The 21,525-nt window shown below is 32.1% G+C and overlaps 1 protein-coding gene across 1 annotated transcript in view; it reads left to right on the forward strand.

Annotated features, from left to right (window-relative positions):
* The window catches only part of Lrp1b (LDL receptor related protein 1B), a 1,514,976-nt gene that overhangs the window by 823,291 nt on the left and 670,160 nt on the right, over window positions 1-21,525 (forward strand). Inside the window, exon 21 of the mRNA XM_071619306.1 lies at window positions 7,325-7,507. Coding sequence (XP_071475407.1) covers window positions 7,325-7,507 — 183 coding nt within the window. The remainder of the gene's footprint in view (window positions 1-7,324; window positions 7,508-21,525) is intronic.

Below are 21,525 nucleotides of genomic sequence, written 5' to 3' on the forward strand. Positions count from 1 at the left end.
TGCTGTTTATGGTAGTGATCAATGACTGGCACAGTGTATTTCCTTTTCTAACACCTGTTAAGACTGTTCTTTCTGGGACCTTTGTGGTTGGATTGGAGCAATATTTTAGGACTCTACTCCGTGTGAGTAAGTTTTTTCAATCAATTTTGATCAGAAATAATGGGTGTTATTTTCTAGCTTGATATGAGACCATTCAGAACCCTCTTTTCCCTCTTTCCTAATAACTGTGATCATGTAAGATGATCATCCATCAATCAACTTAGGAACTTGAATGACTGTGATGAGGATATCCAGCTCCTAATTCATAATGGATACATAACTACAGCCAAAATTAAATGGTTTCTGCTTTGAGATAAGGAGATGTTTCACTTGCCTATTACCACAGTATAACCAGTGGTGCCTCTTCAGCTTTTATTTGTTAAGTAGTTATTTATTAAACACCTTCATTCTTCTTCTGCTGTCATGTAAGATTTGTGAGACCAGTAATGTCTCTACCTTGACCTTTGCTTAATGCTAGTGCCTGGAAAAACGCCTGGCAGGTAACAATAAGTATATATTGAAAGAACAAATAGAATGAATAATTTAGGCCTGTATTCTGATTTTAAAGATAATAAAATTAATTTTGTAGTTCTCAACCACTGACTAGATCATGGATGTCATCATCCAAATATCCTGACAATCAATTGAAGGAACAAACTTGAGAAGAGTAGATGACCTCATAGAACTTGCAATTTATTGATCTTTTAATGAAAAAAAAATACTATTACCTTACAACAAAATGAAATAAATGTTAAATTTTATTAGAAAAGAAATAGGCTGAACAACAGTAATTATTTATTTATTTTATTTAATTTTTATATTTATTCTAATTTGTTATTTATGACAGTAGAATGCATTTCAATTCATATTACACACAGAGAGCAAAATTTTTTTCTATCTCTGGTTGTACATAACACAGAGTCACACCATTCCTGTCTTCATGTACTTGATGATGTCCATCTCATTGCACTCCCTTTTCTACCTCCATACCCCCTCCCTCTCCCTGCCTCTCCTTTGCCTTATCTAGAGATCCTCCATTCCTCCCATGCTTTCCCCTCCCAACCTATTATAAATCAGCCTCCTTATATCAGAGAAAACATTCTGCATTTGTTTTTTTTTGGGATTGGCTTACTTCACTTAGCATTATATTCTCCAACTTCACCCATTTACCTGCAAATGCCATGATTTTATTCTCTTTTAATACTGAGTAGTATTCCATTGTGTATATATACCACAGTTTCTTTATCTATTCCTCTACTGAATGATGTCTAGGTTGGTTTCACAGTTTGGCTATTGCGAATTGTGCTGCTATAAACATTGATGTGGCTTTGTCCCTGTAGTATGCTGTTTTTAAATCCTTTGGATATCGACCAAGGAGTGGGATAGATGGTTCAAATGGTGGTTCCATTCCCAATTTCCCAAGGAATCTCCATACTGCTTTCCATATTGGCTGCACCATCTTGCAGACCCACCAGCAATGTATGAGTGTGCCCTTTCCCCATATTCTCACAAACACTTATTGTTGTTTGTATTCTTAGTTGCCATTCTGACTCGAGTGAGATGAAATCTTAGAGTAGTTTTGATTTGAATTTCTCTAACTGCTAGAGATGTTGAACATTTTTTTCATATATTTGTTGATTGATTGTATATCATCTTCTGAGAAGAGTCTGTTCAGTACCTTAGCCCATTTATTGATTGGATCATTTGTTTTTTGGTGTTCTGATTTTTTAGTTCTTTGTATATCCTAGAGATTAGTGCTCTATATGATGTGTGTGTGGTAAAAATTTGTTCCCATTCTGTAGGCTCTCTACTCATCTCACTGATTGTTTCTTTCACCGAGAAGAAATTTTTAGTTTGAATCCATTCCATTTATTGAACCTTGATTTTAATTCTTCCACTATAGGAGTATTATTAAGGAAGCCAGGGCCTAATCCAACATGAAGGAGATTTGGGCCTACTTTTTCTTCTAATAGATGCAGTGACTCTGGTTTAATTCCTATGTCCTTGGTCCACTTTGAGTTCAGTTTTGTGCATGGTGAGTGATAGGGGTTTAATTTCATTTTGTTGCATATGGATTTCCAGTTTTAGTCCTGCTGTTGAAGAGGCTATCTTTTCTCCAATATATGTTTTTAGCACCCTTGTCTAATATGAGATAACCGTCATTATGTGGGTTTGTCTCCATGTCCTCTACTCTGTACCATTGGTCTACAAATCTATTTTGGTGTCAATACCATGCTTGAACAATAGCAATTTACATGTAAAAATTAAATCCATAGTCATATTGATTATTAAATGAGATCATTATATTTTTATTCATGAGCCTCTACATGACAAAACTCTTTCAAGAAGTTAATGATGATATAATGATAAAGAGAACAGTTTCTGAGATTAATTGTGTGGTTTCAAATCACATGTCTGCTACTTATCAACTGTATGACTCCTGGAAAATTGATTAATAGTATCTGCTACTATGAAATGAGATAGTCTCAATAAGATTTTCTTGTTTATTTTTAATCAAAATCAAAAGGAGCAGATGAGTGGTCTATTTTGTTCCAAGTGAGACACATAGAACAGAAGATAAATATTCACAAACATGTGAGGCATTGGCATTCTTTTTGGAGTTTACCTTGAAAATCAAGCAGAGCTTTGAATAGACTCTACAGGAGAAAGAATAGGTATCAACCCAAAGCATCACATATGATTTCTATTTCATGAATCTTGTGCTACTACTACTCATGAAATTTCTGAATTTAATGAAAGATCCAATTTTAGAAAACAACCCTACACAGTTTTATTCTTTTTGGAGAAAGTTTTTTTTTTTTTTTTTAATTTTTTATTGTTGGTTGTTCAAAACATTACATAGTTCTTGATATATCATATTTCACTCTTTGAGCTTGGGGAGAACAAATAACCAAGAACAGAATTTATACATTAGTAGCACATGTGCAAGCAAATGTATGGAGAGTTTCTTTGCTTAGATTTGGGTGGTAAGAATTACTCACCAAGTTTCCTTCACCAGGCTGTATTCTTGTTCTTAACTTATTGCCACCTGATTGTTTGTGGTGGTCCTTAACAGATGTTTTACCTGCCTCTAAGGGATCTGGACATGAATACCCTAATAGAAAGAAGAAAAGGAAATCCCTAGAGAAATGTCACATTTGCATTCAAGTTTTTAAAGTAAATATTTATTTAGAATAAGAAAATGAAAGAGTGGGTTCATTTATGAAACATAAATAGATAAATCAAATGTTAGGAAACAAAGCAAGAAAAATGCAAATGAACTTTTAAAAAGCAGACAATAGCAGCATTCTCTCTCCCTCCAGAAAGTCTGCTTTGATTTTTCTGATTGCAACTAACTCTCAGCTGTCAATAACATTGAACTAAAAGACAAGGGTTGTAGATAACTTGCTGTAGTGCTAAATCTGCTATAAACACCTGTATTTCTGCTCTTTAATCTTAAAATGTACAAAATGAGAAGTTAGGGCTTATCCCATTAAAACATATCATATTGTGCCTTATTGATAATGGCTATAAGCTTCTTTGTTTTCTAGGAAGCTTATCAAAATATTTTGGCTTACAAAAGCAAACAGGCCCTATTTTTCTATTTCTTTCTGGAAAAGCACATCCCAAAGCCACTTTTTCTCTAGAAGCAGCAACCAGCAACTTAACTCCTTCAAATCTCTTTCTGAATCAGATTGATTTGTCCATGTTTATAAAGTTTTATGTCATTTTTCTCTTGAGAAGTTCACATTTTTTGTCATTGAGTTAATGGTAAGCTGATCTAAAATAACTAGACTTTGGCAACACAGAAAACTATGTTTGAAAGAGTCAAAACTTTGTTCTTTCAATAATAGGTTAAACATGGAATTCCTTCCATTTTTATTGTTCTTTTGAAGCAACAGAGCCCTGAAGAAATAAAAAGATATGGAGAGTGATAGAAATATGTTATAGAAATTTGATATATATTATTTAACTTTATTGAAGTTAATAAATCATTTCCTAAATTAGGTAAATTTTAAAGTAAATGTGCTATTTCTTCTCAAAACGTCCTTACTTATTACTGTTTTAATGATTTCTTTTTTTCTTTCTTTCTCCTTCCTTCCTTCCTTCCTTCCTCCCTCCCTCACTCACTTCTTTCTTTCTTTCTTTCTTTCTTTCTTTCTTTCTTTCTTTCTTTCTTTCCCTTGAAAGACGGAAGGTTATAAGAGGAGGATCTTACAAATACATGTTAAAGATTCATAAATATATCTGAGTTAGAGTTTGGTTCAAACAAATTCATATCATCAAAAACAGTCAATAAATTTGGTTCTAAGATCTAAGAAGTCACTCTAAAATAGCATGATTTGTTTCAGAATTATTCACAAATCTCCATGAAAAGGATCATAAAAAGAAAAATCAATTTGTGTAAGATAAGAAAATTAGTATTTATATTGAGGCAAGAGGAAATGAAACATTTTTAAATGGCTTTCTAGAAGCAAAATTCAAAAACAAAAGATACCATTCCACAAACCCAGCCAACTAATGAAAAATGTCCATGAGGTAAAAAATTTAAAAAAAAAAAAACAGTAGAAATAAATAGTTTCATTTAAAAAACAAAAAAGATTTTGAAAAATGATATAATGTTCAATTTAAGCGGAAAAAGGGTATATATTGTCTCTTATAATTGGGAATGGCTAATAAAATTCAGTTTGCTCCTATATAAAGCTAGTAGTAGTTAATACCTTGCAAGGGTGCCTTCGCAAAATTTGTCCTTATTTTTAAGCTACTGGAGAATCTAGACTTTTATATAATAAAGTATTGAATTTTTGAAAGGCCAATAGTTTGTTTGCCCAGTTAAACATAGTAAGGGACAGGTTCAGAATGTGAGCTGCCAGACTTCAACCCTTAGTTTAGGGAATATATAAAAATCAATAGATTATATTTTTCATTCCTTATTAAATATTTGGAATCACTGAGTGACAATTGCCTGAAATACAGCTTATGTATGTTATTGGATGAATTCTTGCCATAGGATATAAATTTCAACTAAGCCAAGATTTTTTTTTATTCTATTTTTAAGACAAGTAGTAGGAGAAAAGCAAAGGTTATTCCACTACTTCCAGGAGCTCAGCCTCCTCACCACAGAACTTCCTAAAAAGCCAATTGGCCTTGAAGACTATTTGATTCATTTTCTCTCTCCTTCCTGAATGCTGAAGATGAATACATTTTTAAGTTTAAAAACCAAAATATCATATTTGTGAAAACATTCCCACACTAATTCTTTACTGCTATAGTAGTTAACCCAATTTCTGCATAATACTCTGCAATACTAATTAAATGTGATGAGAAATTGCTGTGTCATAGTGCACATATATTTTCCATTTGTACACAGACTCTACCATCTTTATTTATTGCCTGTATGCACATTAAGTATTTTGAATAATCATGACAATAATATATCCAAGTGATATATCCAAAATTATTTGGAAGACTAGGAAATATAGAAAGTTTTTGTTTTTGGAAGGTGCTTCAAAGCTAGCCAGACATCAGTTCTCCCTATATATTGTTAAGTAGGTCTCATATTGTATAACTACTTAATAGTGGTTGTTTCATCATATGGATTTTTTTGTGTGTGTGTGAATTGAAGCTCCTATATTTTTACCAACAGAGCATCTTCTTTGCTTCAGTAAGGATGAATTTTCTTGATTATTCTTGATTATTATTCAAGTATTACTGCTCTAGGAATTCTTGGGAAACAGAGTCAAGATTGTCTTGTTCATTTTTATTATAACCTGAAAGATTACAGTTGAAAGTCTTTAAAGAAAAATTTTCATCCAGAACTGAGGTCTTTATATTAACAGAAAATAATACCAACATATTTTTTTGTAGGTTTCTGTTTGGTTTACAGTGCTAGAGATGGAACCTCAGGCCGTACACATACTAGGCAAGTCCCCTATCACTAAGCTACATCCCCAGACCTTTTCTAAAATATAATTTTTGACAGGATCTTCCTAAATTTTCAATCCTGGTCATTGTTCTGCCTTAGCATCCTGTCACTGGGATCATAGGCATGCATGCACCATCACTCAGCAAAATGTTGTAGTTAAAACAATTATTTACAAATATTTGATTCAGTTTTCACAAGAACACTGAAAAGCTGTCCATTTGCCAGTAGAATAAACAAAGAACTTAAAAGATGATGAAGCTGCTTTGGTTAGATCAGTGTTCTAATTAGCTTTGAATTTAAGTGAGACTAATCTTAAATCATTACTCTAGGTCTCTACCAACCAGCACATTAAACAATGAATAACTTATGTGAACCTACCTCAAATTTTTCATATAGGTACATTGGTTAATTGTTCATGTTGGGGGGAGTTGCTGGGTATAGCTGAATAAAATGTACAATTAGTGTATTACAATGACTTTTGTATAGAATATAAATGTATATCGGTATCTTTATTTTATTAGAGTATTTGGAAATATTTAATATATCTCATGATAATATGTATTACAAACTTTAATATATTATATGATTCAGTTATTGTATATAAGACATATATGTAGCACAACAATTTATATTTCTTTTATGCTTACCTGCAGAATTTATCTAATAAGACACCAGGTTTTCGACAATAGTGTTGTCTATTGTATTTCAAGAAATAGTAATAGATAATCAAGTTGGAATGTATAATGTCTCATTACATTCTTGTGTTTTAGTATCCATTCTGATTCTAGAATTGAAGTCTTACATTCCAAGGAGTTGTATTTATTGTTTGGGTTTTTTTGTTTGTTTCTTTATTTCTTTTTTCAAATTTCTACATGTTATTCTTCTAAGATTTTGTTAGAGTGTACTTATTTTTTTTTTTTTTTTTGGTTTTTACCTTTTAGGAATTTGACAATAGTTACCTAAGAAATGTCAAAAACAAAACAAACAAAAAAACAACCAAAGTCTTATCATTAGGAGAATAATCTGAGATTTTATGTGCCTTAGAGAAGAGCTCTTCATCGATCTCACTCTTATAAAACTAATTAGAACCACAACAAAATATTTATGTATTATCTTACTTTCTCTCTTTTGATTTATGTAGTATTTTTCAGAATTCTATGGGAGATAAGAAATATGCTTTTCTCCAATTTTTAATGCTTTGAAAAGATTTTGAAAATGCTAGAGAGTATTATTTTTATAAACTAAATAAAATATAGATTCTGTCTACCATAATGATGCCTGAAGGAAAAAAAATGTGGAAAAAATATCTTAAAATAATTTTTCTTTGGTCTTGCCTCTTCTCCTTCATTTCAAATCAAGAGATTCGTTCTCCTGCTGGCTGTAATGGGAATCACTTCCAGTGCCATCCTGATGGAAATTGCATTCCTGATCTGTGGCGCTGTGATGGAGAAAAAGATTGTGAAGATGGTAGTGATGAAAAAGGATGCAATGGCACGATACGCTTGTGTGATCACAAAACCAAGTTCTCCTGTCAGAGTACAGGTGAGCAGAATGTTGCTTTCGCCTTCTGTTGCACTCCCTGAATGAAGAACCCTTTCTGCTCGCCAGCAATCTGTATCTCAATTTTGCAAAGAGCATTGTTGTATTCCTAGTAGGTATGCTCACATTCTATATGTAACAAAAGTAATAGCCATCTTCTATTGAGAAGTATTATTGGTCTGCAGAGTTCTATGAGTATTCTCTCCATGAACTCAGGAGACAAAGAGCTTTAAATATGCCCCAGTTCACAAAACTGGCATGGCACAATAGAAAAAAAAATGGGGGTGAGGATGGGGGTATCAGTAATTCAACTCAGGGGCACTCAAACACTGAGCCACATTTCAAGCCCTATTTTGAATTTTATTTAGAGACAGGGTCTCACTGAGTTGCTTAGCACCTAACTTTTGATGAAGGTGTCTTTGAACTCATGATCCTCCTGCCTCAGGGATTACAGTCATGCACCACCACATTGACCACAATTGAAATTTGAAACCAGCCCATTTGGATTCAGAGTCTCAAATTTCATAGGCTAGAGATGAAGTTTAGAGAACAAACAGAATGCAAGAACTGCAAAGAATTTTTCATAGATTTCAGGACGTATTCTTGGTTCATCTCTGGAACATCTCTTTAATGTGAATTGCTTAATCACGAGCTCTTAGTGATTCCTTTGGTTCTGTATACCAACTAATTGGTAGAGAGTAAAAATCATGAGTAAGCAAATACTATAAAAACCACATTACTAATGTGAACTTTTTTAACTTTTTTTTCTTTTTTTGGTGCCAGGAATTGAACTCAGGGGCACTCAACCACTGAGCCACATCCCCAGCCCTATTTTGTATTTTATTTAGGAACAAGGTCTCACTGAGTTGCTTAGCACCTCACCATTGCTGAGGCTGACTTTGAACTCTTGATCCTCCTGCCTCAGCATCCAGAGCTACTGGAATTACAGGCATGTGCCATTGAATCCAGTGGCTGATGAATTTAAAGATACAAAAAAGCATCACATTTATTTCCTAAAAACACTTCTTGGTTACACTGAAGAATTTAAATAAAAAATAAAGAAGAATATGTAAACTAGAATAGATATACATGAAAAATAATCCTGTAGCCCATTTCTAGTGAGAGAATTATGTGTCCAAATGGGTTATTCTTCCAAAAATAGTTTTTCAAAGATGTTTCTATCTTCAATTCTTACATAAACATTTTATTTGGAGAATACTAGGTTTAAATGTGATTTTCAGTATAGAAATTATCCTTTTGAATATATATTAGTTAAAATAAATAGATAAGTATTGTTAGATTAATAAAATATTGATTGCCTAAATAATTTTCTATAGACTAATTCTTTTTTCCAAAGAGACAGTTATTTGACTCAGATTAACATAATTCAAAGCATATATTTTCTTCCATATGACTTCTGTTCTTTGTCTAATTAGTCTAATGTTAAAATAAAACAAAGAATAGTCTTCAATATATAAGTATGAATAAGAAACTGGCAAAACTATGTTAAAACAAATATAAATTGGCATGGAAATTTTAAAAATTAATTGGATATGATACAAAAGTTTGGCAAATTTAGATGTAAACCTTAAAATCAGGATGAAATTTTTCTATGGAGAAAGAATGCTTAGAAAACTTCAGAAATAATGATTATCAGAAGACAGGGATGATGCGGGGATGGAGAGAAGATAGGTAGCAGTTACAGAGGTACAGTTGGCCCAAAGGAATAACTTCTAATGTTCTGTGGCACAGTAGGGTAACTATAGTTGGCAACCAACTGTATGTTTCAAAAGAGCTGTTAAGTGTTCCAAAAACAAACAAAAATGATAAATATGAGAGATAAATGATATGTCAATTACTCTAATCTGATCTTTATTCATTGCTTACATATATTGAAATATCACATCATATCCCATAAATAATGTACAATTATATTGTGTCAATTAAAAAAAAAATCTAATGGAGAAAGAACTTCATAGCAATGTATACTTAAACAACTATAATGTCATTAAGAACTTGTTTGAACTTTCTATACATAGAAAATATTCAGAGAAAACATAATAAACAAGAATATTAAGAAAACAATAGATAATTTGAATGCTTCTGCATTGTATAATATTTATTGATATTTTGAAGTGAAATTATACAAATTCCTCTGAATATGACTCAAAGATTAAACTGAAGTATGATAAGGATGACTAGCTATCTTTGAAAAACTGGATTCTTAGAGATACTTGCATGTGTTGACTTATGACTTATATTGCACTTTAATAATGTTATTAATAAGATTTATCAAGGAATTTTCAAGTAAACCAAAATTTAATGTAAATAAAGCACAATTAAAGTACAACTGATATTTCATTTTAAAAGAGAAATGTAAAAAGTATTACTTTTACCAATCCATTTGCTTCCAATTAATCTGTAGTTTAGATATAATAAATCATAATTTTGCCAAACTTTAAAACAATCATCAAGATTTTCAATCCAGAGTTCAGGTTTATTTTCAAAGATGTCGTAAATGCTAGCTTGGACATTTAAAAGTTTCTAAAGTAATAAATTTACATTTATTAGTTAGAATGGCTTTTCTTTTATACATAAGTTGCCATCTCTTAATTAGTGTTCAAATACAAGCACATTAGTAAGTTTTATGTTAGTATAAAAAAGAGCATGAGAGTTAAATTAAAATACAATACAATTATTAACATCAAAAGTCTTCTAATCTCAAAGGAACTATCTGACCAAGAAGTGTACTCTACCACATCTGGTCTCTCATGTCCCAGACCTATAAATAGCAGTTATATCATAAATGAGGAGTCAGGGGAGAGAGTTTCAAGTCTACCCCTCATGTAAAAGCAACTCAGTATGCCATTCTTTAAATTAAAAAAGAAAATAAAATGTTTGGTATTATAAAGTGATGTCAAGAGTATAGGGAGAATTGCCCCTCAGGGGTTGAAGGAATGTTAATTTGACCCTGCCTTCCCAGTTTAGAAATTTATATAGGTAAAATCAGAAATATATGAAATTATAGATGCACAAATCTATTCATTGAATTTTTTCGTTTTTAGTAAAAAAATAATTAAACAATGTATTGCTTTTCAGTATGGAACTACTTAAAAGAATTATGGTGTACTCATATAATGAATTACTCTAATGTCATTCAGAAGAAATAAGAAAGGAATTCATTTAAGTTAAGACTTGTATTCACACTTTGAAAATTCTCTCTACTGCTAAAAACACATATAAGTGATGCCCGCATGTTACAAGAGAAAATGAAGACACATGCTGATTTACTACTCTGAGAAATACGAATAAGACAGAATATAGAATGCTGAGCTGTGCCTGCAGTATTTTCATATCGATCTATCTGTCTGTTTGTCTGTCTAGTATCTCTGCTGCTGATGACAAATTACCTAACTGAAGTCATGCACCTAAAGAGACAGAAGGACACAGGCATGGGAATTCAGACAAGCAAGCCTCTGTCTGATGTAGAGATCAAATATGATAAAAATCCAATATTGTTTTGGGATAGACTCCTACAAAAAAACAAACATAAGATATATTTCTGAACCATGAATGCTGGAAATAACGGGGTAGGCTGAAGTGTAAGCAGTGAAACCGTAGATAAGAACAAGTAAACGCATAAAGAGAGAAATGAAAGCTCTCAGACAAAATGAGATTTCAAACCAAAAGTCTAAAACGTACCAGGGAAGCTATCTCTAAGGAAATCAGTTCTCAAAACACTCATTACCAAATGAATTACTCTTGATTAAATGAAAATGAAATGTGTGTCTAAAAAATTTAGAATAATTATGTGGAGATCATGGAAGAAAAAAAAAAGAAAGAAAAGAATACATATGACATGTATATGAAAATAAAATATATTTAATAATATATATAAAAATTATTGTAATTATTCTGTCATATTATATATTTTACATATTATAATATAGTCATTATCATTATAATATATAATATGACAAGCAGAATAATTGCAATTGGAAAAGGTTGACAAAATGAGCTTAGTTCAGGCTGCTACAACAAATTAACATAAACTGGGTGGCTTAATCAGCAAACATTTATTTTTGACCATATAGGAGGCTGGGAATTTCCAAGGTGGAGGCTCTACCAGATCACATGGATAGTTAGGGTTCTATTCCTGGTTTGCAGAGACCATTCTTCTTATTGCATAAGATTTCTAATCTCATGACAGACCTAATTACTTGATCAAACCCCTTTTTTCTAATACAGTCACATAAGGGATAAGATTTCAATATGAATTTTCTGGAAGACAAAAATTCAGTCATAAGACCCATAATGAGAAAAATGCAACTCCAAACTATAGTGGCCTCACATTTCACTCAACATTAGCGAGATGATAATTAACAAGTTGCAAAACATCTGTGTCAGTGAGAGTTGATGAAGCAGACACTTTTAGGTTAGGGGATATTGGTAAACCTCTATGAAAAGTAAGAAATATGTATCAGTGACTAAAATGTACTTACTTTTTTTTAAGAGAGAGAGAGAGAGAGTTTTTAATATTTATTTTTTAGTTTTCGGCGGACACAACATCTTTGTATGTGGTGCTGAAGATCGAACCTGGGCCGCACGCATGGCAAGCGAGCGCGATACCTCTTGAGCCACATCCCCAGCCCATGTACTTATTTTTTACTAGCAATTCTACCTCCAGGAATTTATGAAGTAGATATACATTTGTGAAATAAGATGTACAAAAATATTTAATTAATTTACAGTACTTTAAGTCATGTGTTTAATATGCTTAAGTCAATGCATATAAAGACTCCAACTGGCACAGTAAACACACACAAAAAATTTGAGATTCATGTGAGGTTCAAAAAAAACCTTACAATTTTTCAGTAGTTGGAACTTACAGAAGGCATTGTACAAACTCAAACTAGGAATTGGCATCAAAAAGATTTACAAAAAATGCATGTAGAAACTAAAATCATACTGAAAATTATTAAGTTAAAAAAGAGAAATCATTATATGTATATGTAATTACTTATAACCACATGAAACAGGAAGTACTACACAGAAAAGTAACTGGAACAATGTTTTCTAAAACACAGAGTTTATTTTTTATACCACCTTTAAGTTCTTGGCAAAATGTGAGCAGAAAGTATAGAGTGTTCCTGTATAACCTGTGCAACCACACCATACCCAGTTTCTCTCACTATCAGTATCCTATAGCAGAGTGGTATATTTATTATAATCAGAGAACCTACATCTACATATCATATTATCCAAAGTCCATGTTTTTGCTCTATATCTCTTACAGATTTTGGAAAATACATAAGGATATGTATTTACTATTATAATATGCAGAATAGTATTACAGCCCTAAAAATGCTGTTTCTTGCCTGTCTTTACATTCTTCTTCCTCCCTGGCAGCTATATTTTACTCTATAGTTTTGCCTTTTCCAGAATGCTATAAGGATGGAATCACACAATAAATAACCTTTTAAAATTTACTTCTTTTACTTAATAATATGCACTTAATTTTCTCCTATGCCTTTTCCTTTCTGGCAATTATGAATAAAGCTATCATAAATGTCTGTGTATTTTTTTTTTTTTTTTTTTTTTTGCAGACACTTAACTAACTGTCCTCTGAAGGGGCTGTACTGTTTTGCATTGCCATCTTCAAAGACTGAAAGCTCCTATGGTTCTAGATCCTTGCTTGTCTTTAGTGTTGTCCCTGTTTGAGATTTTTGCCATTTTAGGAGTTCTATAGTGGTATCTTATTATTGTCTAAATTTGTATTTCCCTACTGGCATATAATATTAACCATCTTTTTATATTATTTTTGCCATCAAATTGTTTTTGATAGTTAGATGCTGCATTTAACCTAAATGGGTCAAAATAAGGCAGTAGGTACAAATGTTATGGTATATCCATAAGGCATAATACCTTGCAGTCATTTTAAAAATAAAAGTCATTATAATGCAGTGACATGAACATTTCCTTTTAATTCAGTGTTAAGTAAAAAATGAAGACTAGAACAATAGCATAATATGTAACATTTGTTTAAAGGAAAGAATATTAATAGAAGCATGTTATTTTCTATAGCAAGTATTATTTCTAGAATTATTCCAAATAAACTATTGTCTTCTTTTCTTTGCTTTTAATGTAGAGGAAAAGGATAGCTAAGGAAAAAGCCTAAGAAGGCGCTACACTTTTATAATATTCTGTTTTGATTGATTGTCTGAGAGTTGTGATAGATTAGTGCCAATTCATACACGTTTCACTATGGATTCCATTGGAATAAGCAACATACAATTTCAAGTTAGGTCCCAGAGTGGGGTTAAGGGTTAAGGATGAAGAGATCTATAGCAAGCAGATATAACAACACTAACTGGTACATGTGGAAGTTTAACTTTGACAGTGGTATCATGCTCTGTTGTGACCTACTGTATGATAAAAATCCACTATAGATTTCTGTGAATGGCAAAGCATTATACTTGTCTGTGTGTGGATTATTTTGTCATCTTTTCCTGCTATTGCATCAGCAAATACAAAGTGAAAAGTTGAATTTAGTTTTATTAAAAATCAATCTGTATATTCTGTATATTTAAAACCAATAATATACTACAATGTAAATTGCTATATTTATATTGCTATGTTAGAATGTACATGAAATGTTTCTTTTCCTTTTTTCATTTGTAGACTGGAAAATGAATTCCTGAGCACTTTATCACTGAAGCGCATCCCCAATCAACTTTTTTTTTTTAAGAAAGGGTCTCACAATTTTGCTGAGAGTCTTGCTAAATTGCTGAATCTAGCCTCGAACTTGCGATCATTCTATTTCAGTCTCCCTCATTGCTGGGATTATAGGCATGTATTACTGAGTACAGCACTATAGGAAAGATTTTTTTTTTTTAACATAACGCTTTGTTTTTCCTTTCTGTAACCGGCCCTATGGAATACTTCTATTTATTTCAGACAGTAATGATGTGGTGAGCTTTCTATTGTCCACAAGTCATAAAGTCAATTAAGTACTTTGTATATTTCTTCTATGAGCCTTGCATATTTTCCTTTGACTATTCTCAGTTTCCTTTCCTTTCCTTTCCCTTTCCCTGTCTCTATTCCTTTTTCTTTCTTTTCCTTTCCCTTTCAGTATCCTGAGGAACCTAGGGTCATTCCATCACTATACAACATCCCTGACCCTTTTTTATTTTATTTTCAGGTGGGTCTGGCCAAATTGCTGAGGCCAGCGTCAAACTTGTGATCTTCCTGTCTCAGCCTCCCTAGTTGCTGGGATTACAGGTGTGCACCACCTCGCCTGGCTTCAATAGCAGTTTTAAACCTTTGGCCATATATTCACTGATCTCTCTCTTCAGTCCTGCCCCACCTTTTTCCTAATAGGTTAGATCTATCTAACCTATTAGGAAAAAGGTGCTGTGACCTCCTGGTGCCTATAGGACCTTAATCACTTTTACTTCTTGGTCTTCTATTACTTGCTCCTCACTAGTTTTTCTTTCTGTCCATAAGCATATTTAGTTCAATAATGTGAAAAACACCATTTTATTTTATTACCTATCTTCTTTCTTCTTCCCCTCATTAAATCACCTGTGTTGTGTACCTAGATGCTTTTTCATCTCATTTATCCCTTTATTTCTTGTAATCTAACAATCAGCCCCTACCGTGGATGAAAATTGCTATTTCAGAGATCACCAGGAATGATTTTTCAGTTCATACTTTATGTCTTGAGTGGTCCTTCTCCATTCAGTAACAACATGAGTTTAGATAATTTGCCAACTCCCTATTTCATTTTATTGATCTACAAAATAGAAGTGATAAAAATAGCATTTAATGAAATGTACAGAGTACCTAGAATGCAATAAGCTTAATAAATGATACCTTTGAGTATTAATACTGCCATTTTTGACAGACCTGCAAATCCTTTCCTTGGAGATTTCTTCTTTTATGTGTTCTCACATTAAATTGGCCACTTTACCTACTTACCATTCAGACTTATTTTTTTATTTCACTTACTTTTGCCCTTTTTAAAAATTTCTTCCTATTCTTTGTTTTTAATTAAAAATGTTTGCTGAATACATAATATGGGTCAAGCTTTATTACATTTTTATCTTATTTGTTTTGGTGCTTCTCATTTTTTTTTTTTTTTTTTTTTTGCGAGATCTCCATAGCAATCTCTAACATTTACAAAATTTCAATTATTGTCTTCAGGTAAATGCCTTATGATATCTATCACTGAAATCCACCCCATACTCTAGACCCATTTTTTCCAATGCTTTGCTGAATTTTCTCTCTAAAGTCACAAATTCTTCCTCATTGCTGCGTTTTTGTTAGAAGCATCTTCATTCCTTTGAACACTCAGATTTAAAGCAGTAAGTACCTTTCAACACTCCATACTTGTGATTATTTTCCAAGTCCCAGTCCTGCTGGTACTGTCTCCATAGTGCCTCAGCTTTTCCCATTCCATTGTTTTTCTTAGCATGGTGGCTGAAGCAGAAACTCGATTCACTCTCTATCTGATCTTTGTGTGGTCCACTATGATTTCCCCTAACAGTCATGAGCTTCAATCTATTCTAGATACATTTTAGTTTCCTCTTCTCATTCGGTAACCTAAGCACATACTTTATTTTTAGACAGTAAGATTGCAAGAATGCTGTGGACAATCTCTATTGTATAATAATTACAAGATACATCTTGAATTAGCAGTCAGTATTTCATGAACTATGGCCCCACACTGCTTTATTGTCACTTTTTGGAAAGGTCCCTCCCTTTCTTGCCTTTATATCTTTGGTGAGTGGCATCTTTTGTGTGTTCTAGATTCAGCAAAAAGGCTAACACTGTACATGCCAATCAAATTATTCCTAGAAGTCATTCATAAAACTCAGTATACATGTTTCTGTGAATATAGTGCTGGTGGTAATTTGTATATGTATTCTTAAAATGAGAAAATTTAAAATATTACAAATAGAATTTTATAAAAGATTCACTCTAAAATGGAAGAGACCAAATTAAGAAAGGGATTTACATTCAATATTTATACCCTGACATATTCCAATTGAGTAACAGGAAGAATATTCAAAAAGACATTATAAGTGTATTATTGAGTAAATCCTTTGGATTATTTCAAAGATTCATTTCTTTTCATGCTCATATTCTTAATTTTAACTGCCAGTCATATCCAAGAACAGAAACTGTCCTATAATAGTATGTGTTGTCTTTTATTAAATAAAAGTAAGTGGATCTGCTTACAAAAATATACATCTATTTTTGTAAAATGGTCAAAACTTTTGCACAGAGAAAACAGAAACTCTAGAAGATATCATATAATTTATTTTGAGAACTAATGTATTTTTTCAGATTCAGAAAAATACTTAATTTTCCTAGTGCTGTTGACTTTGTGTGGTGTTTAACCTAAATCACATAATTGAAGGGGACACAAATCAAAATAGTCTTTAGAGTGTCTTGAGTGTACAAGGGATTATGCTAGGTGTCATTATACCAGCATGCCACTCTCTGTTTTTTCTTGGTTTCTGATGTTGCTATTACTTGGCCATTTTTATTTTCTTTGCTCAAAGGGTAAACCTACAATTACCATAACAGAGTCTTGCTCATATAGTTATTAAGTTGAAACATCATTATAAATAAATTAATATATCCAAAACTCCACTTGATAAAAATTATCTAATATGATTTTCTGCATATTCTAATGAACAATTTGTAAACTCAAGTGATCTCTGTCATTATTTCATTTACTTGAGTATATTTTGGAAACTAAAGATTTTGGGTTTTTTATATGTAGAATATTTATAATTTATATAACACATTTTCATATTATTAATCACTACTTATTTTAATAATACAAATTTACCCTGTGTCTCCAATTACTTATTTATAAATTATGGAGCTTAAACTACAAATCTGTAGTATTTGATTATTGCAGCCTGTCTCATGACTTAAGTACTTAAGTATTTGTCTTGATATGAAACAAATACAAAATCAACATTCTTTAACTATGTTTATTGAGACCATTTGCTTTTGAGTTTTATCCAATTAATGATCAAGGCCTAGAAATTTAATTAAACTTATCTTACCTGAGTTATTCTTATCAGCATTTTAGTAAAAATTAGAACCATACAAACAAGAAAAAGAGGAATAATTAAGCTTCAAATCTCCCCTGCAAAAAATCAGTGGGAGAGGGGAGCTATTTAAACTAGGAAATTTTATATAAGTTACATACCATATTTATTCATATTTCTGGTGAAATAATCTGCGTTAAAGTTTTAGAGTCTTCTGAATATGACTCTTACATTTTCCATACAGTATTTAAATCTTGAATGGCAAATAACTTTGCTACTATTTTTACTCTAAAAGATTGATAGTGATTTTGTCTGTATTAATTGAAATAACTTCGAGGCCATTCTAGAGTCAATGGTTAAGAATGTCATTATGTGTTTGTGATTTCTGGGGATAATAGGTAGCTGTATCATGATTAACCAAACCAAAAATGGAAATTATATTATTCTTGAACTCTGTGATCATTCTCTCATATTTATAGATAACTTCATACAATTTAATGCCTAACTTAGAATATCATATTTTAAACTGCAATTATATGCTGTGTATTGATCTTTTTTTTTCTAATTAGATTATAACCTCTTTGGTGACAGAAGCAGGTCTGAGGACATTTTTTATGTTTCCTAAGGCAAAGTATAAGGCATAGAGTATCCTCAATGTACAACTTTGTAATAGATGCATTGAATCTATCATTATATGACAAACATATGCGCATTTCATCCTCCTCATTTTTAAAAGTAAGCCACGATATTTTGGAAAAGTTATGCACATACATGACAAAAGGAAAATACAGCAGCACTACAAATATTCAATGGAAAGTCCATCTCCTTCTTACTCTAGGTTTCCTCTCCAAAAAGTAATCCTTTTTAACCTATTTTTTGTATAACCTTGCAAAAAATTTCACGTATAGATAAGCTTATTAGTGTACAGTCAGCCCTCTGTATGTGTGGGTTTCACAGTCAGCAGATTAAACCAATCACTGATTTAAAATCTTATTTTAAAAATATAGCATCATCTGGGCTGGGGATGTGGCTCAAGCGCTAGCACGCTCATCTGGCATGCGTGTGGCCTGGGTTGGATCCTCAGCACCACATACAAACAAAGATGTTGTGTCTGCCAAAAACTAAAAAATAAATATTAAAAAAAAATTCTCTCTCTCTCTCTCTCTCTTTAAAAAAAAATAAAAATATAGCATCTGTACTGAGCATTATAGCCTAAACAATACATATAATAATTATTTACATACCATGTATGTTGAATTAGTCTTCTAGATGTAATTTAAAGCATATGGGAAAATGCATATATGTTATATGCAAATAATACACTATGCTATTTATTATAGATAAGTTGAACATCTGCAAATTTTAGAGTTCATGGGGTTCCCTAGAAACAATCCCTTGTGGATACTCATGTGGCTATCCTGTTTTATTTATATATTTATGAGAATAAAGTCATATATACTGATAAATAGGTAAATGCCTTCTAACATATAAGAAAGCCTACATATACTCAGTTCTATGTCTTTAATATTAATATACTTTGGAGATTTTTTTTTAAAAATTAACTTGTGCAATCTATCTCTTTCTATTCTACTCAAGCATGTAATTTCACTGTGTGGATGCACTGCAATTCATGTCACCAGTCTTTCAATGATGACCTAAATTATTATCAGTCTTTAATATATACAAAATAGCAATATATAGCATTGTGTGTGTATCTTTGTGCATTTATATAAGTATATTAATGAAAAGCTTTTCTAAAAGGAGAATTTATGGGGTGGAGAATTGATGTACCTTTTATTTGCTGAATTCTTTAACATTGCCCCAAAGAGAGGTTATGTGAATTTGTAGCCCCTTGACATTGGGATTGTTTTTTTACTCCCTTGTCAAAGCAATCTATTTTATTATACAATGTTTTGGTCTTAATTTATTTACCAGAGAAGAAATAATGTCAATTTGTCATTTTAGTTTACTCTTTTAATTAGAAGAGCTTTTGAATGTCTTATGTTGTAAGCCATCATTATTTTGTCATAAATCTTGAATTAGTGATTTTTGTCTTAATGAGGTGAAAAAACTCTTTGTATTTTAAGAAAACAAGCCATTTTCTTCTTTATTTTTGATTCATGAATTAATTGTTCACATTATTATGTCCAGTGCAATATATCTACACAGGCGTATGGAATCACTTTATTTACATTCCTCAAAACCCTTACTAATCACTATTCTACATTCAGCTTTTTTTTTTTAACATACACAATTGAAAAAAGCATGTGGTACTACTTGTTTTTCTGTCTGACTTATTTCACTTAACATAGTATCTTCTAGTGCCATCTATTTTGTTACAAATGACAGGACTTAATTCTTCTCTATTGCTAATACTTGTGTGTGAGTGTGTGTGTTTGTGTGTGTGTATGTGTGTGTGTGTGTACATGCATCACACTTTATAGATTCATCCATTGTTGGGAACCTAGGTTGAGTCCTCATCATAGCTGTTGTGAACAGTGCCATGATAAATATGTATATGCAGGTATCTCTTTGGTATACTGATTTTGTTTTCTTTGGATATAACCTCAGAAGTGGGCTAGTTGGATCATATAGCAGGTCTATTTTTAGATTTCTAAGGGGCTTCCCTACTGTTCTCCATAGTGTTTATCTGATTTATGCCCCCCCTGTGTCTGAAAGTTCCTTTTTCTTCATATCCTTACCAGGATTTGTTTTCCTTTTTGATAATAACCATTCTAAGGTGAAATGAAATTCCACTGTAGTCTCAATATGCATTTCCCTGAGGGCTAATGATATTTTTTCATGTATTTTTGTTGTCATGTATTTTTCAGTCATTTGTATTTCTTCTTTTGAGAATTCTCCAGATTGTTTTTGTCCATATTGTAAATTGGTTCCCTGTTTTTGTTAAATTTATTTAATTCTATGTATTCTGAATATTAATGCTTTGTCAGATGAATAGTTGGGAAATATTTTTCTCCCATTCTGTAGATTGTCTCTTTACTCTGTTGATGTGTAGAAGAATTCCCATTTGATGTAATCTCATATGTTAATTTTTGCTTTTATTTTCTATATATAAAAGAATTTTTTATACAAATAAATACTTATTTTCTATAAATAAAAGATATTTGGGGCTCATTTCCAAAATATCATTTCCTAAGCCAATTTCTTGGTGTGTTTTCCCTATGTTTTCTTCTAGTAGTTTCAGAGTGTCAGATCTTATATTTGATCCATTTTGAGATGATTTTATGCTGGGCAAGAGATAAGGGTAGCTGGGCATGGTGGCACATGCCTGTCACCCCAGCAGTTTGGGAGACTGAGGCAGGAGGATCCCAAATCCTAGGCCAACCTCATCAATTTAGGGAGAGCTTCAGCAAGTTTGCAAATCCCTATCTCAAAAGTAAAAAGGGCTGAAGAATGAGCTCAGTGGTAAAACACCCCTAATTTCAGTCTCTAGGACCACCCACCCAAACACACACACACATACACACACAAAAAAAATGGAGAAAGAAAAAAAGTGATAGGGGTCAATTTTCAAACTTCTGCACGTGTATCCTCAGTTATTCTAGCAGTTCATATTGAAGAGGATGTTCCTTCATCAGTATAAAAAATAAGTAGCTATGTGGGCATATTTTTAGGGTCTCTACTCTCTTCTACTAGTCTTTGATTTTGTTTCCATGCCAGTACCACCCTGTTTCCAGTAAGTTTTTTCACTCCTGTGACTAAAAGACCAGATAAGAACAATTTTAAGGAGAAGTTTATTTGGGGGCTCATGGTTTCTGAGTTCTCAATCCATAGACAGCTGGCTCCACTTTTGGAGGAACAAGTTGAGGCAGAACATCATGGCAGAAATATATGGCAAAGTAAAGCAGCTGACAACATGGTATAAGGAAGCAGAGAGAAAGCTAAAGGCCAAAGGAATGCTCTTAGGGACCCATCTCCAGCCACCCTAAC

Source organism: Marmota flaviventris, chromosome 11, assembly GCF_047511675.1.
Source record: "Marmota flaviventris isolate mMarFla1 chromosome 11, mMarFla1.hap1, whole genome shotgun sequence".
NCBI lineage: Eukaryota > Metazoa > Chordata > Mammalia > Rodentia > Sciuridae > Marmota > Marmota flaviventris.